At 39.9% G+C, this 16360-nt stretch overlaps 1 protein-coding gene across 1 annotated transcript; it reads right to left on the bottom strand.

Annotated features, from left to right (window-relative positions):
* Window positions 1-1783: 1783 nt before the first annotated feature.
* LOC140946984 (uncharacterized) lies at window positions 1784-7914 on the bottom strand. Its single transcript, XM_073396068.1, has 4 exons — window positions 7192-7914; window positions 6158-6407; window positions 3579-4374; window positions 1784-2605 (listed from the first exon to the last, which is right to left on the bottom strand). The coding sequence occupies exons 1-4, from the start codon at window positions 7908-7910 to the stop codon at window positions 1788-1790; spliced, it is 2583 nt and encodes an 860-aa protein (XP_073252169.1). The 5' UTR covers window positions 7911-7914; the 3' UTR covers window positions 1784-1787.
* Window positions 7915-16360: the final 8446 nt, after the last annotated feature.

Raw genomic sequence — 16360 nt, 5'->3', positions numbered from 1 at the left:
GTAATTCTCATGACCACTTTGTTTTAAAAAGCATTGATATTACAAGGAGAACTTTGATGCTGATCACTCTTAAAGCTTAAAGGGTTAAATCTGTTCTTTGTTCTGTTGAAAATCTGTTCTTTGTTCTGTTGAAAAGCACGCAGGAAGCGGCTTGAGCACGAAAGAATTGTCGAGGGAAACACGAGACGTAGTCTTGTGTTTCTCCCTACTTCGTTTCCTTGATGCTTTTCAACAGAACAGAGCACAGTCAACGCTTCTTTATTTGTTTTATGATAGAGAATCCATTAACGTCCCTACGCATTATTTCACTCTTTTTCAACCAGTCGGAGAGCGTGATTTATCTGAATTGTATTTTATAAACAGATAAAGAAATAGACCTCATACTAAAGGCCGTTTTAATTGGTTTTATTCGTTTAATTGAAATACATATTAACTAATAACCCTTAAAAGTCGATTCATCACAAAGTACTCTTGGGCTATCTGTGCTAACTGCAGTGTTTTTGAGCAACGGCGACGGCAGTGAATACTCCTCTTATAAAGTGATAAGCATTCTTTTAAGCTTATCACTGATTATTTCGACTCGCTCAGTGGAAATGAATTCTTAGAAAATTGGATAATACTACTACTAATAATAAATGCGTTATATAAATTTCTCAATGTACAGTGGGTTGACCCCAGATTTACGAAAGCGTACGTCATCATCCTAGACCACCAAGAGAGGATAAAGGGGACAGAGAAGGCGTCCCCCATACACACCCTATTCCATAGGTAATTCTTCTCGAGTTATTTTCAGAATCGGGATCTGAAGTTACCTCGCGCGCTACGTGGATGTTTCGTGGAGGTTTCGCATGACTAAACGCAGTGCAAAACATGTCGGGCGAAAGGCAATGAAAGCGTAAAGAGATTGAGAGCATTCCTGAATATTGACGCGAAATGAGTCGGCGCTCACCTGGGAAAAGGGAATCGCTAGACTGTTTGACAACCTGTGAAATCAGTTTAACTCGAAGTTGTCGTAACCTCAGTGCTTTAATAAAATGAGAAATTTCGCCGGTCTATTGAAACCAGTCGTTTGCACAATAAAGCAAGTAGGACGGCAAGTGTTATTTTTGTTGAATAATAAAAGACTATTAAGAATAAATATCAAACCAGAAATTGCTCTCTTCAAAGTGTAAATTATAAATGATCCTGAGAGAATATTCAGTGTGTTAAGGATTTCCCTGCTGTACTGTTAGCTCTATACAAGAGAGAAAGGGCGATTCTTTTCTCATTTCCGTTTCGCTGAGAAATCTCTCTGTAGTCGTTTTCGTCGACAAAACGAATAGCAATATCGCTCTCCGCGTCTTCCGCCACTTTGTTCTGCGTCAATTCGTGAGGGACGCGTGGCTCTGAGCGTGGGTCATCCACGCGGAACACATTCGCGCTATGTGATTGGCTGTTGTCTAATCCCACTTGGGATCTGTGGTCTTAAAAATAACTCGAGACGAATTACCTACGGAATAGGGTGTGTATGGGGGATGCCTTCTCTTTCCCCTTTATCCTCTCTTGAGACCACTTAATTCAAGAATTGTGCTCCTTACAACAACAGGCCTTTGTTAAGGGACTATACTTAACAGTGCTTAAAAGGCCTTAGAAAAGTATATCCCGATGGCCTCTATTTACCCTAGCCACAAGGGAATTACCTCTTTCTGGCATAATTCTCGGCAATATTCTTGCCGTTTGAGAACAATAGGATTTCTAGAGGGCTAGTAGTCATAAGCAAAATCACACTCACGTTTTAATTGTCATAATTAAAACCAAAGTTCTTTAACAAGGGTGGTTTCAAATTGAGGTGCTTGTTTAAATTTGCGGGCATTTTCTATTGATTCCAGGTCGCTGACTCTTTTGATTACTTTGGTCAGGAGGCTAACGAGGTGGTCGTGAGCAACATGTGCTCGGAAAACTTTCACAAGTGCACGAACAAAATTGCTTCCTAGGTTAGGAAATCTATATGACACGTATCCCTCAACTGTTGAGTACGCAGTTAGGAAATCTGTTTGCCCAGCCATCCTTTCCGGTGAAGGACTTTTCGTTTGATCGATTGGCGAATCAGGACAGGGAGAAGGCATTTGGACAGAGGGCGAACCAAATGCATTAGTCACGAGGTTAACCCCTTCGTCTTCTTTATCCCCTCTGCATGCTTGGACAAAAAGGAGCTTTGGTTTTCCCCTTAGTGTTGTACAGCTGGCGTTGGAAAGCATGTCTTTTATTGCCTGGATTGGCAACGGAACACCATCAGAGCCAAACACTTCGCCACTCCTTCCATGACTCATGAGCCAGAGCACAAAACAATCGTAGTCACTGTGGTCCTTTTCGTATGCAAAAAAGTCTACCTCGTTCAACATCTCTGTTTTAGTACGATTCTCTCTAATGTGTACCTCAAATCCCAGAGCGCTGAACATTTCTTTTACTTGACGGACATCTTCTTCAGAGCCGTGGCGTGGTGTTTGTTTGCCATGTTTAGTATTATCTGCAAACAACTCGTTATTAATGATCAGTGCAATCCCTCTTGGAAGAGCAGTCATTTTGTAGACAAAGTCTGTTCCAGGATGATGACCTGGGCGAACATCTACATAAAAAAAATGTTTATTAAAATTATAATACTCCAAAAGGGAAATATCATACGCTATAAACTAAGAATAATACAAGAATACTTTCAGCCTTAAATCGGCAAAAAAGTAAGAATATTTAGCCTGAGGGAAACGAAGCAGGGCACGCTTCATGGTGGTTGACTTAAGTTCTGGACCTGGATTCATCCTCTGGCATTATCATAACTGGCGTTGCGACCTTCGCCTTACACCTTGCTGTGAAACAATGTTTGGGTGTACTTATAATTTTCCCTGTCGCTTTTCATTGCGGAGTTTTCGCGGAAGGGTAACATGACCTAACAGAATAACTAGTGGTAGGATTTTTTAGCAAGTTTAATAAAGTTTGTCTTCCGACAAAAGTAGGAAAATTTCAGATTCTTGACTGCGTCATTACAAGCGTTTCCTCTACAATTGCAACGTAACGCCTTTTATCACTCGTCTGTCTGTGTATCTAGACTTTGAAGAAGGGGGGGGGGGGGGGGGGTGCGACTCTCACAATGGCGTCTTGGAAGGACAACCGTGGTAACTGAGGCATCAGCAAAAGGAATAATCTGTTGTTACTGCCCTTGTTGAATTAAGACAGTGCCATATACAACAAAAAGTTCCCGATAGGTAAGCCTGATAAGCAAGAAACTGATCAAGAATATAGTAACTTTGTTCCTTGTGCTACAGACTCATATCCAAATTCGATTTGTTTATCGTTAAATATATATATTATAGGGTGTTGTGTACTGATCCACCAATGGCGAACATCATTATTGAAATATGGGACATCCACATTTAATTTGGGCCTCTACTGTTAATTGTGTACTTGCTTTTAGGGAACAGTTTTATATAACCAAAATAAATTATTCATTGCTAAGACGACCTAAACGAAAAATACCGAGGTATTTGGAGCAATGCAAGTCAGGCAAACATGCAAATTTCTAGTAGTTACAGATAGGTTTTCCTCACCTTTGATGGGAAACCATTTTTCTAGTCCTGGAACATTCGTGGTTTTATTGCCAAGGCTCTTTGGGCAATTATTCATTTGCCCGTCTTGCAGAATTTTAAGAAGGCACGAACAATCATCGTACTTGCATGCCACTTTACCATGGCTATCACACATGACGTGCCCCTCTGAACAGTCGGTACATGCGACGCACCAATTATATTCCAAACTGGTCAAGTAGGGCCACTCATCCAACAAAGAAGTCATTGTCTGTTTTAGAGATCTCCACACGAGAGCGGCCATTTCTTCAATTTCTGTCAGTGGAGCTGCTTGACACGGCTGTGTTTGAAAATGACGCAAGAGAAACTTAATAAAGCTTTTCTTGCGAACACAGATTAGCTGGTAGGAAAAATCCTTTGATAGCAGCGTAAACCTGGCTACCCCATCAAAGAGTCTGGGCGCCTCCTTGAATTCAATTTTGGAACACCATCTGGTACAACGAGATACGAGTTGCGTAAAAAGCCCGTGTGGAACAAATCCAGATGGAAACTGAAGATATAACGGGCAAGGGTCTGTCGGGGCTGGTTTCAAATGGCAAAGTCGTCCAGGTTGTGAACGTAGTTGAGCTGGAACAAAGTACTTCACATCATTTATAGGAAATGCACACTTGGCAATCAAACCAAACTGTTCCATCAAGTGTAAGATGTTTTCTTTTGCAAAACTTTGCTGACAAAATTTGGAAAACACGTGATCGACGAGTTCCATGGAGAGAACACCGGTTATCTCCATTTTTTTCCACAGAAGGGAATGTTTGGATTCCTGCAAAAATAGAACGAATATGTTACCACAAGAAAAAATGAAAATGCAGATCTGTTGTTCTTAAATTTAAAACGCTTCCACACACCATCGCGCGCCTCCTCAAACAACTCCTTTTCATCTGTCGTTTGAAATATTGTTTTTTGAAGAGCTTTAAGTAAGCTCATAGACGTACGGGCACCTTCGGGCTTTGGCTCGGGGGCAGCGGCGTCGGCGACCTTGCCCGAAGAAACTGTACACAATGCCCCAACGTCTTGGTGTTGTTAACTGGATACAAAAGTACTTAGATCGTATGAAAAAGAAAAACGTTTAAAATTTTCACGCTTAATGAAACAATAATAATTTCAAAATAACTTTAAAAAAGCTTAAAAAGTTATTTTGAAACGTCGCATAGTCTATTTGATCTGGCAAAATCAGAAACATACTTCCTCAAACTCATTAATAATTCATTAAGAAAATACAAAGGAAATTAATGTTTAATGAGTGTTTGGAAATCGGATGAAACACTGCTTAGTATTTGCATCCTTAATTTCTCCTTCAAAAATGATTTTGTTTGAGAAGAAATATCAAACATTCGACACAGTGTTTCATCACCAGATGAAACACCGAGAAGTTCGTCAAAAATACTCCGCTGCGCGTCGTATTTTCAACTCTCTTCTCGGTGTTTCATCTGGTGATGAAACACTGCATCTCATGTTTGATATATTACTTGAAAATTAACTCCTCCCGTGGCGTTGTCCGTTTCAGATCTATTCACAATGACTTACACTCATAGGAGTGCTCAATATGAACGTTAGCGAGCACAATCTATTCTGTCACATCGTGCTACGAAGATAAGTTTTCAGTATCGAGCTGATCGCTTTAAACTGAAATGTATCTAGAGATCTCGGATTCCCAGCTCACAATGGACGTCACTGACAGAAATCAATGAAGATACTGGGATAAAGAGTGAATAACAGGTATCCACACCATGCATCTAGATTTGACATGTGCGCATTTAGACTGACGTTTAGAAACGACTGGCGTGGTTACATTAATAATTATCCTTTGAAATCGAGGTAAATATTCCTAAAGCCACTATTCACCGAGATTGAAAAGAATAATTGTTTTAGTATATACACACGAAGTGATCTCAACAACATCAGAGAGGAAACCATTGAAAAGAAGGGTATGATTTGATTGGCAGATCAAATCACGCGAAAGTTTATAGAATTTTCAAACATGGTAATTCACATACAAGCTTATCACTTCGCAAACAACAGCGTAATGGCTTAAATGGAACCGTTAAAAGTTTGAATTGTTTCCTTACCTGAGAAGAAAAGTAAAGCTTTGTGCTTTTCTGTTGACTCGCCAAGTTTATGGCCGAAAAGGTTTGTTGTGTCGTTCTTTTAAAAGATCGTTCTTTAAAAATTAAGAAAAAAAACGAGTTCACACATTATCCAATCGCTAGGAGGTGAATATTGTTGAATAGTTCGAGATAGCGAACCAATCAGATTGCTTAAATCACCAAGATCACTGAGTGTGTATATACTAAAACTCTGTGTTTTGACTTCCTTTTTGTTTTTAAGTCTTATCCCAAGTGCTGTTTTCCCGAATAATGGAGCGTTTTGTGAGGAATCTTGCCCCCTTCCCCCTCCCCCTTAGCCCGTGCGCCTACGGAGATAAGCTGTGTGTTGGTGAATTTCTGCGATGTTGAATAGATTTTTATGTAACCCCAAAAATATTCAAACTAATAAATCCTAAGGAAATTACCCCATTTATCCCAGAAGTTTTACTTTTAAATTACCATATCGTTGAAATGACGGATGGTTATAAGTTTCCTGAAAATATCAATTAGCCATTGGGACTGCAGTATAACTGTGTTTCGGTGTTTAACAATGACGCCAAGGTCATGATAAAAATCAAGCATGGTGTCCATCTCCTTCTCGTCTTCGATGAAGCAGACTTTCCGAACAATGGTTCGTAGATCCTTTAGGCCCAAGTGCTGAATGTTCGCTGCAACCAAGCTTTTAATGACCTTCTCAAAATTGAACCACCTGCAGGAAAAACGAAGTTATGAACGAAAAAGGCATCCAAATGGGTGAAGGAATGTGGGAGCGTCAGAAATATCTCCGCTGAGGTTATTCTTGAGTCTCAGTATCGTCATTTTAACCTGTCCGTAGGTTAGGTTTAGCGTTTAATTGAACGGCATTCTGAATGAAAGTTTGAGACAAGGTAAAAGGCGCATATGTATAGAAAAGCTTTTAAATTGGATGTAACTAAAACAAGCAACGTGGACAGCGGAACGAGCACGGGTAAAGGGACTTGAAAAATGGTAACAAAACTTAACGTCCACCCTAGCAGTATCAGTAAATTGATTACCCATTGTCTGCTTTGTTGCAATTTTGGTTTAATTTTCCCTTTCTCCGTGCTCGTTACTAGTTCTTCGTTCCTCGTCTTAGTAACATCCTAGCAAATCAAGATTGAACATAAAGTTGCACCTGGAATGGTGTTTTGAAGAAGCTACAACCATTTGCAAAAATGGTTGACACACTACCTTGTTTGGCCTGAACATGATCTTGTGCTTGTGATCCTCTTGTAAAATGCTGAAAACTTGGAGGAAATACTTTCAATGGAGGGGAGAGAGGGGCTAAGTGTTATTTCTCGGAGATATGAGCCTAGCAGCCATTTGATGTAAAAAGGCCGGTTTTCGTCGAAGTGCCCCAGTAGCTTTGCAATTGGTTGTAGCTTTCAAGATCATCGAAAAAAATTCACAACGTGGAAATATGATATTATACAGGACGAAACTGCTTTGGAGCAATCTTTTATGACAAAACTTACCGAAGTGGCAACTCCTCTCCCATGTATGGCTCCTGCTTTAACACCTCGATTATCTTGTCTTTGAGATCGACGAGCTGCTTTTCGTCTGAACCTGACTTGTTAGAAATTGAAAAGAAAGGACGAATCACGTGGTTTGCAAAGCTTTTTCCTGAAATCGCCTTCTGGATCTGTGATTCAATATCCTTGATATTACTTTTATATGGCTCATCAGCATGTGTTCCTACAATGAATACTGGAGGACGCAGGTATACGAGCTCCCTCTCTTCCTCTTTACCAGCTTTCCTTTGTTGTGAACACATAGTACTTACTGAAGCAAGCCATGACATGAGGTTGTCTAAATTTGTCTCGGAATTTGGATTCCTTAGACGAACTTCGCAATTTTCTCGTTTAAAAGAGGGTAGTGCCTCCGCTTCAAGTGGCTTGTTCAAGTTGTAGACCAACAGATAAATTGCTCTTTTTGTCAAAAACACAGGATATGAAGCGTAATAAAGATGTTGTCCTGCAAAGTCCCATAGATCTAGCGTCGTGTGTTGTTCAGCTTGTTCCGCATCTTTTTCCAGATTTAATCCCTTTAAATGCTGAACAAGTATTTCTGTGAAGTCTTCTGGAGGATGGGCTGGATCAATCTTCAATTCGGGTATGGAAATTGTAGGTTCTGCAGTCACTACTTCTGGTACGTCTTCTGGAGGGGAAGCTTCTTCCATCTTTCCGTCGATCATGCACCTCGTAGTTTCTTCAACCTCGATTTCCAAATTGCTAGCTATGTGAGAATGAAATCCAGGTTCTTCGGTATCCTTCTTTTTCGTTTGAGTTAAAAAATTCTAAATATACAAAGAAAGAATTAATAAGAGGAGGAAAGGGTAAGTAAAACATTTCGCCAAAAACTATCTTGTTAGTTGTTGAAAGAGGAGCCTCTTTACTATAACCCACATTGATGTGCACGAATGGCGCGCCAAAATTCAGTGAAGCGGAACTGGCAGTTACGTTAATTACCTTTTAGTGATTGTACGTTAATGAAAGTTTAGCGACTATACCCTCGTTAGAAATGGAAAAATAACTAAAAACCTGAAACCAGTGAAATCGGTTAAACAATCTAAAAACGAACGCGACGTTATCATAATGAGATTTTTCTGCGCCCTGATTTTTGGTCATGAGATAAGGACAAAAGGCGATGACCTCATTGGCGTTAAGGTGGCTTAACACAGTTTTGCGAGCAGTCAGCGGTAACTCGCGTGACGGCGCGTGTTTTAAATTAGACAAACAAACATGGCGGCGAAAAAAGCAATGGTACACAGAACACGATTTCTCAAAATCTATTCATCAAAATTTTTGTGATATTTGGCAGGATTTTGACTTTTATCGTATTCTAAATAATGCGAACTTTAAAATGAAAGTTGAACAGACGAATTTTGTGATACATTTAATAATTGTAATACAATTATTAGTTATTGATTATCTGAAAACCCGTCTCTTAAAATTGGGTCAAATAAGTTTCAAATGGTAATGATTAATTATAGTAAGCTGTACGCAAGTTTATAGGAAAATCTAATCAGCGAATTTTATGTAAACTGAGCAAAAGTGAAATTTTAAGGCTGTATTCCATCGTTCATGTTGCCATGGAAACAACGAAAACGTCACATTTTACCTGTCGATCAAAATCTTTCATGAGTATATTTTTCACTTGCCAAGTTTCAGCTTGTGAGCTGCAACCCTTCTCTTGCCATGATTTGACAAATGACGTATACTCACAAACTGCCAAAACTGTGTTCAGCCACCTTAATGTATAATTATACTTCTCTCCAATGAGCACAGATTCCACTTAAAAAAAGGTAGAAAACTGCCTTAAATCTGCGCCCTATACTACTTTCTGGAGCCCAACTGTATCGCTCTTCATAACTAAATATGATGAACACTGATCTGATTTTTTAACGACTGGCGTTTGGCAACATTATATTGTTATTCTTTATTTCGGAGAGAGCAATTTACGTGAGTATCCTTACGTGTGAGGTTTTAATTAGGTCAGGTTTCTTCAACCCAGTACGTAGGACGGCAAATTACGTCAAAAAGTGAAACTAGTTCTTTCGAGATGATTGCAGGACATTTTGCTAACCTTAATATTCTTTTCATCTTGACCTTCCCGGTTCATGTTAGTTTTCTCTTCCTGAAGTTTTCCTGCCACTATTTTTGCAAGCTCGTTGGCAAAATGAGAAACACTGAGCTTTTCATTGGTGATCTTCCAATTCGTAGCGTGGTCGACGTCAAATTCAAATGTAGATGGGTCAACTTCCACCCCGTCTGTACTCTGTTCATCAGGGTCAAATGGCAGGCCAAGAAGATGTTTTTTTAAACTCGTCTTTCCCGCTCGATCTTGGCCGATGAACATGATTCGACCACGATACACCTTTACCTTTCCATTTTTCAAAGCATTTTCATAAGCACGTTTTGCCCCTGGTCCTCTAGCTATGATTTCACTTGGTACTATCGGAAACAAAATCGGATAAAAACAGGTGTTTTAAAAATTTCGTTATTTTCTGTTATGGCGGGAATTATGCCAAATGTGCCAAATTGGTACGAAAAGAAAAAAAGAGAAGGGAGAAACAGAGGAAGAGAGAGAGAAAAGAAAGAAATAGGAACAGGAGCATGTAATTGTGATCGTTCGATTTTTCAAAAAAGAAAAAGAAATAATACAAAACAGAAAGTGCCAAGGAAACCTCGAGAGAACCCAGCGGGCCAATATACAGTCGAACCTCCCTGTGCAACCACCTCTTGTAAGCGACCACCTCCAATAAGCGACCGCCAACCCAAAACACCAACATTTTCCTAGTCAAAGCCTTACAGCTGGAACCTCTAGTAAACGATCACCTCCCGTAAGCGACCGCGACCACTTTTTGGGCCTGAAACTTTAATGATTTTCCATTGTTTTTAAGCTCTTGTAAGCGACCACCTGACGCACTCTCTGATCTCTGTGTACGCTATGTGCACTATGCTACTTGGAATATACGACATGTACGAAGAATATAGTAACAACATGGAACTACACATTGTGTAACTTAGAAATCGCATGCAATAAATTATCTTCCATAAAGTAGATGTGCTTGGACCTCTTCTCGGAAAAGACCCACTGTGGTTCGATTCTTGTAAGGGACCACCACCTGTGAGCGACCACTAAGTCTTTGCATTTTGGGTGGTCGCTTAATATAACAATAAACACAAGAATATTCAGCCTTCTCTTCCCAATCCCCTGCTTGGTTCGCCTCGTTTTTCGCGCTCAACACATATGCCGCCCATTCATTTTACACACAAAGGAGGCCGGTGCCACGTTTTTTGGCTATAGCACCACTGGTTAGTATTACTGCTACCATATGAGAAGGCCCTACTACAGTTGAACCTCCTGTAAGCGACAACCCAAAATGCAAAGACTTAGTGGTCGCTCACAGGTGGTGGTCCCTTACAAGAATCGAACCACAGTGGGTCTTTTCCGAGAAGAGGTCCAAGCATATCTACTTTATGGAAGATAATTTATTGCATGCGATTTCTAAGTTACACAATGTGTAGTTCCATGTTGTTACTAAGTTCTTCGTACATGTCATATATTCCAAGTAGCATAGTGCACATAGCGTACACAGAGATCAGAGAATGCGTCAGGTGGTCGCTTACGAGAGCTTAAAAACAATAGAAAATCATTGAAGTTTCAGGCCCAAAATGCTATTGGGGTATCATTTTGAGGTGTTCTAGAACTGGCTGTTATTCGCATCGAACGTTTAGCTAGTGCAATTTGTAATCGTTTTATTGGCTGGTTTTGCAATTTCTGTTTAGAGAAAGGAAGAAGGTGACATACGCTCCGCGGAATAGGTACGTACACGGCCTTTTCTCCACGACACCGTTGATCTCTTTGCGCTCCTTTTCCTCCACGCGCACGGAAGCGAAAAAAGAAACACTCATAGAACACATGATTGCAAAGGCCTAATGCAAATGCATTCACGGACGTTCAAGCAGCCCTGGAGTCGGCATCGTTCCGGTCATTGGATACCCTGGGGGAGGTCTCCGCATATGAAAGGGGTGGGGATGCTCGTCGTCTCGCTTAGGGGTTTAAATTTCGGATTTTGGTCTCACTTAGGGTGTCCTGGGCAAAACGCCATCATATTTAGCCGTGGAGGTCTCGTTTAGGGTTGTTCTTGAAAAAATATAAAAATATGTGTATCGTCTGTGTTTTAACATAGTCTCTTTTAGGGCTCAAAAAAGCTTGGGCTACGCCCAAATCGGTCTCTTTTAGGGGTTTAATTCAAAATTTTCGACGAGCATCCCCACCTCTTTCATATGAGGATTCCGCCGCGGATTAGATGTGCATTTTGTACAGAAAATAAACATCCAGCTATTTTGCAAACAAGACATAATTTTTCCTATAATGCCTTGTTTATTTTTTGGTTAGTGAGGAGCCATCTCAGTGTAATTGAAATTAAGATGTTGATCAAGGCGTAAATTTTACCTTTTCTGGTTTGTGGAGAATGTTTTCTTTCTGCTGCATGTTCACGGCTTTCAACACCGTCTTTACGTTCAGCTGATATGAAGGAAACTTCCTCAAAAGCTCGCTTAAGCACACTCACTTTACTTGGCTTGTCATTCAAATCTGTTTGGAAACACACACATACAGACATACGATGATGTTTTCTATATTCTAGAAGTAAAACGTATTTACTGAGTAATTTTTTAGCTTTTGTTTTTGTTTTATGTCAATACGACTACATGGCCATCATTCAACTTAGCCAGAAAAGATATTTGGAAACCGCTAAGTCATCGTCAATTTATTATTTCCTGGAGATGACTATCCTGCTAGGTAATAAGGGACATCCCGTTGCAAGTTTCAAGTGGGTAAGTTGAAGGGAAATTAATATCCAGACTGCTATTTTACAACTAGTTTTAGGTCACATTTCCTTTCTAAGCTATATACCTTCGACATACCTGGCGGTACTGACTGACACTTTTTCCGGTATAATACGCGTATGTTGTGCGGCATTTTGAAAAAACTCACGACGCATTTTTTGTGGCAGTTTATAATGAATCAGGGGCACCCAATGGACCTGTTCCTCAAAATATCTGTTCTACAGGCAAATTTTTGCTGGCTGGGAGATTTGGAAAAAATGATAGACGTTTAGATTCTAAGACGAGTACGACTAAGAGTACGAGATTCTCTCAATAGTAAGTAGTGCTCGCGCGTGAAAGAGCGTCATTTTGACGGGAAAACGTCGTAATCGTCGTCACTCTACTACGAGTTTAGGTGTGAATGTCGAAGTAGCAGAAACAGGTTATCAAATGTTAGAAGTTTATCATTTTGCGATCGAGAGAGGGTGTAACCTCCTTCACTAAAGGTAATAGTGCTAACTTTTCTAATGAAAAATGGTAAAATGAAGCTTTCCGAGGAGTCTATATTCAGTTGAGAATATGCGAAAAAACTGTAAGCCAAATCTCATACTCGTAGTCGTTGTCGTCCTTGAATCTAAAAGTCTCTAGTACGTTCTTTGAAGTGTTGCTGGGAAGTGGGAACTAGGCAAATCAGAGTGTCTGAGGGGATTTGATGTCCAGAATAGCTGCTATGTGCTATTTCTCAGACATCCCCCCCCCCCCCCCCCCCCAACTGAAAGGCAGAATTTCGTCCTTTGACCACACCCAAACTGTTCAGTAATGTCTGGATATACGTCTGCTGGGAGAGTTCCCTGTAAGTCGGGTTGCAGGTTGTACTAGATACACCCTTCTGGCTGGGAACCCTTCGATCAGTCTTGCTGGGACTGAGGAACAGATAAATTTTTCCCAGCAATCTCCCAAGATGCTCCAATTTGCACACGGCTTTTTTTGTTGTTGTCATTCTCTTACGCATTAGCTGGTTTTGGAGTAACTTTGCCTTAAGCAATATGAAATACACGCACATTTAAGGAATAAAAGAGAAGTTCATGTTTGTCCATACCCTGTGGTTTAACAGGAGGTTTGCATAAAAGGTAAGGCACACACTCATAGACTTTTACACCCACGGCTAGAGTACAAACGCTTTTCAAATCAGTTACTGTATAGATAATCAATTTCCTCCTGCTATCAGAAAATGGCGTCAGTAGTATACTCACCAGTTAATCGCCAAAAAAGGGACGGTAACGGAGAAGCCCTGATTAGATTTGGCTTTTGTATAATCTGAACAATTATGTACACCGTAATTTTTAGGGAGTTATTATAACTCCAAAAATGGACTAAAAATTTTAGGTACAGGATAACCCCTTTTTTGGGGTTATTTTAACTCCTAATTTAACTCCGAATTTGAGGTCATTTTTACTCCTGAAAAAGAGTTCTTTTTACTCCCAGTCTGGAGTTAAAATCACTCCGAAATGGGGTTACTCGTACTCCTTACATGGGTTGTTTTTACTCTTTTTGGAGTTAATTTAACTCTGAAAGTGGAGTAAAAATTTTAGGTACAGGATAACTCCTTTTTTGGGGTTATTTTAACTCCTCAATATCTGGGGTCATTTTTTTTCCTGAAAAAGAGTTCTTTTAACTCCTTTTTGGAGTTAAAATAACTCCACTGTAAGGAGTTAAATTAGCCCCACTAGAGGAGTTATTATAACTCCCTGAAAATTACAGTGTACCCAGATCTCCATGGATATTAAACCTTCCTCAATCCCCTTATAATTCTTCAGGTCACACGAAAGCAGAATCCAATAATTGCTCAATTGTTTACTCTCCTAACGTGCCTTCTGTATCGAACTGGAAAACCCACCTCACGCCTAGGTCAAACGTCGAACTTTTCATGAGACGAACCAAACTTAGTGAGTCAAGTTCGTAAAAAGTTCGATGTCTGGCTCACTTAAGTTCGCCTGAGTGAGTTTGGTTCGTCCAACACGTTCTACCCGTCTGCTCCTAATTCGAACACGTCGACTTTCACATGCGACGAACTGAACTAATAAATTAAAAATTTGAATGAGAATGTATATTTAGCCTCACTCGGCTAAAATTGCTAAAATTGCTTTTTGGTCTCATTCAGTTGATTGGTTCGACTAAGTTCGCCGTCGTAGTTGTCCTTTTCGTAAACTGTCGCTGCCATTTTTAAGACACTAAGAAAATTTTTGTCCTGTTATTGAAAGTGTTTCTATTAAAAAGAAAGAAAATCGCCAGGCAGGGTAGAACCCGTACCTTTCGTATCCTTATCTCTCTCCATCACCACTACACTACCACTCCGACACGCCACGAAAAATGTAAGTACATAAACTAACAAACTGTTTTTCTTAACTGATACATCAATAACAGGTAACCCTAGCCCTTTCCATAACTTTTAACGTAAATTCAACTTGGGCGTCAACGTCTGTCTTTCTCAGACTATTGAAAAACGTATTATTTTCCTTGTTGTAACTTAATCCCGCGAATATATTGCATCTATCATGACTAAGGGCTTGGTTACCAATGGTGGCATCGACCGTTTAAATGGCAAAGACCGCTTACGAAAGGGAACTGATTATAGGCTTCGCCGTCTGACCCAACAGACGATCTAAACTTAAATTTAGATCGACCCTAATTAGAGTTTGGTTCGTCTCACGAAAAATATGACGTTTGGCCTTAACGTTACTCACCATAATCTTAACCCTATTCAGACTGGGCTTTTTTAGTCAATCTGTGACTGGGGGGGGGGGGGCTCCTCGGACCCCCCCTCTGTATCTCTGGAACCAATAATGCTAGGGTCATGAAGTTTACACACAATGATTATCTCCGTACAAAGAAGCCCCACACCCAGTTTTGACTTGCCACGCCCAATGATGACGTCAAAGTGACGTCATATTCCGATTTTTCAATGTTTCTTATTATTTTTCCACTTAGATACGTAAAATATCAATAATATTGGTAAAGTCATCTCTTTGTTATCCTTTCTTATGAACTAGTAACAAGGAAACACTTGTACAGCGAGAAAAAGCAATAGGAAGCAATAAAATTTAAAATTTGAAAGGGTTGTCCGCCATCTTGGATCCGCCATCTTGGATTTCCGTTTTTTTGCTAAAATTATAATTTAAAGCAACTTTCAGAATGTGTAAAAGAAGTATCAAACTAATGTTTATTACCCAAACAAATAACTTTGGAAGTGTTATTTGGAAAATAGAGCAGCATATTTGTCAAAGCAAAAAAGTGACAAATTTTACCCCACCCCTCCCCCCCAAATATTCGATGTTGAAACATTTTGATGCAATTCAAAAACTAGTCCCAAGCAAAGACCATTTTAACAACAAAAAGCACTATAAGTGTAAAAACGCGATCTTAAAACAATAAAATCACCATTTTCTAAATTTTCCAAAACCTATGTGTCAGAAACTGGTTGCCATGGCAACATGATTAATCGCATGGACATGGTAATTATACCAAAATGTTCCTAGATAAATTTTAGGAAAAGTCAGAAAATTTGAACGTCATAGCTCTTTCGGTGTAGGAGTTGTCACGATTTTGCCGGAGGGGGGGTTCGAAAAGCCACCCCCCCAGTCTGAATAGGGTTAAAATTCGACTCATAAGGCCTGTAATTGATGCCTTTTATTTTTTTATTATATATTTTTCTTAAATTACTTCCTTATTACCTGTCTTTTTATATGAAGTACGTATTCGTTTTGGTGTAAGTTCACGGCTTTCGTCTCCATTTTGCGCTTCAGCTCTTCTGAAAGAACCTTCCTCAAAAACTCGTTTGAGTACACCGGTCCTTGAATGTGAAGTACGTATTCGTTTTGGTGCATGTTCACGGCTTTCGTCGCCATTTTGCCCTTCAGCTCTTCTGAAAGAACCTTCCTCAAAAACTCGTTTGAGTACACTAACTTTACTTGTGTCCTCACGCAAACCTGTTTGATAGAAAGCAAAAAGGAATAGTGTCTTCGATATTTTATTCTAAGGAACCGTTAGCAGAAGATATCCCGGCCCACGAACGTAAATTCAAGGAAGAAATGATTATCTAAGTAGAAAATCCACTGCATTCTAGGTGTGAAGTCGACAGAGGTTCAAGTCAAGGGGACTCGTTTGCTCTCTTTTTTCCCAACTAACGATACATAACTGCCGACTATAATGGCACGTAACTTATTAGACGTCCTGGGATGCTGGAATTCAATAGCCTTTTGATGGGGCTTGTTATGAAGCAAGAGTGTAGCGTGATTGTGAGATGGCGTGA

This window comes from Porites lutea, chromosome 8 (assembly GCF_958299795.1).
Source record: "Porites lutea chromosome 8, jaPorLute2.1, whole genome shotgun sequence".
NCBI classification, from domain to species: domain Eukaryota; kingdom Metazoa; phylum Cnidaria; class Anthozoa; order Scleractinia; family Poritidae; genus Porites; species Porites lutea.
This window is presented reverse-complemented; position numbering and strand designations above follow the sequence as displayed.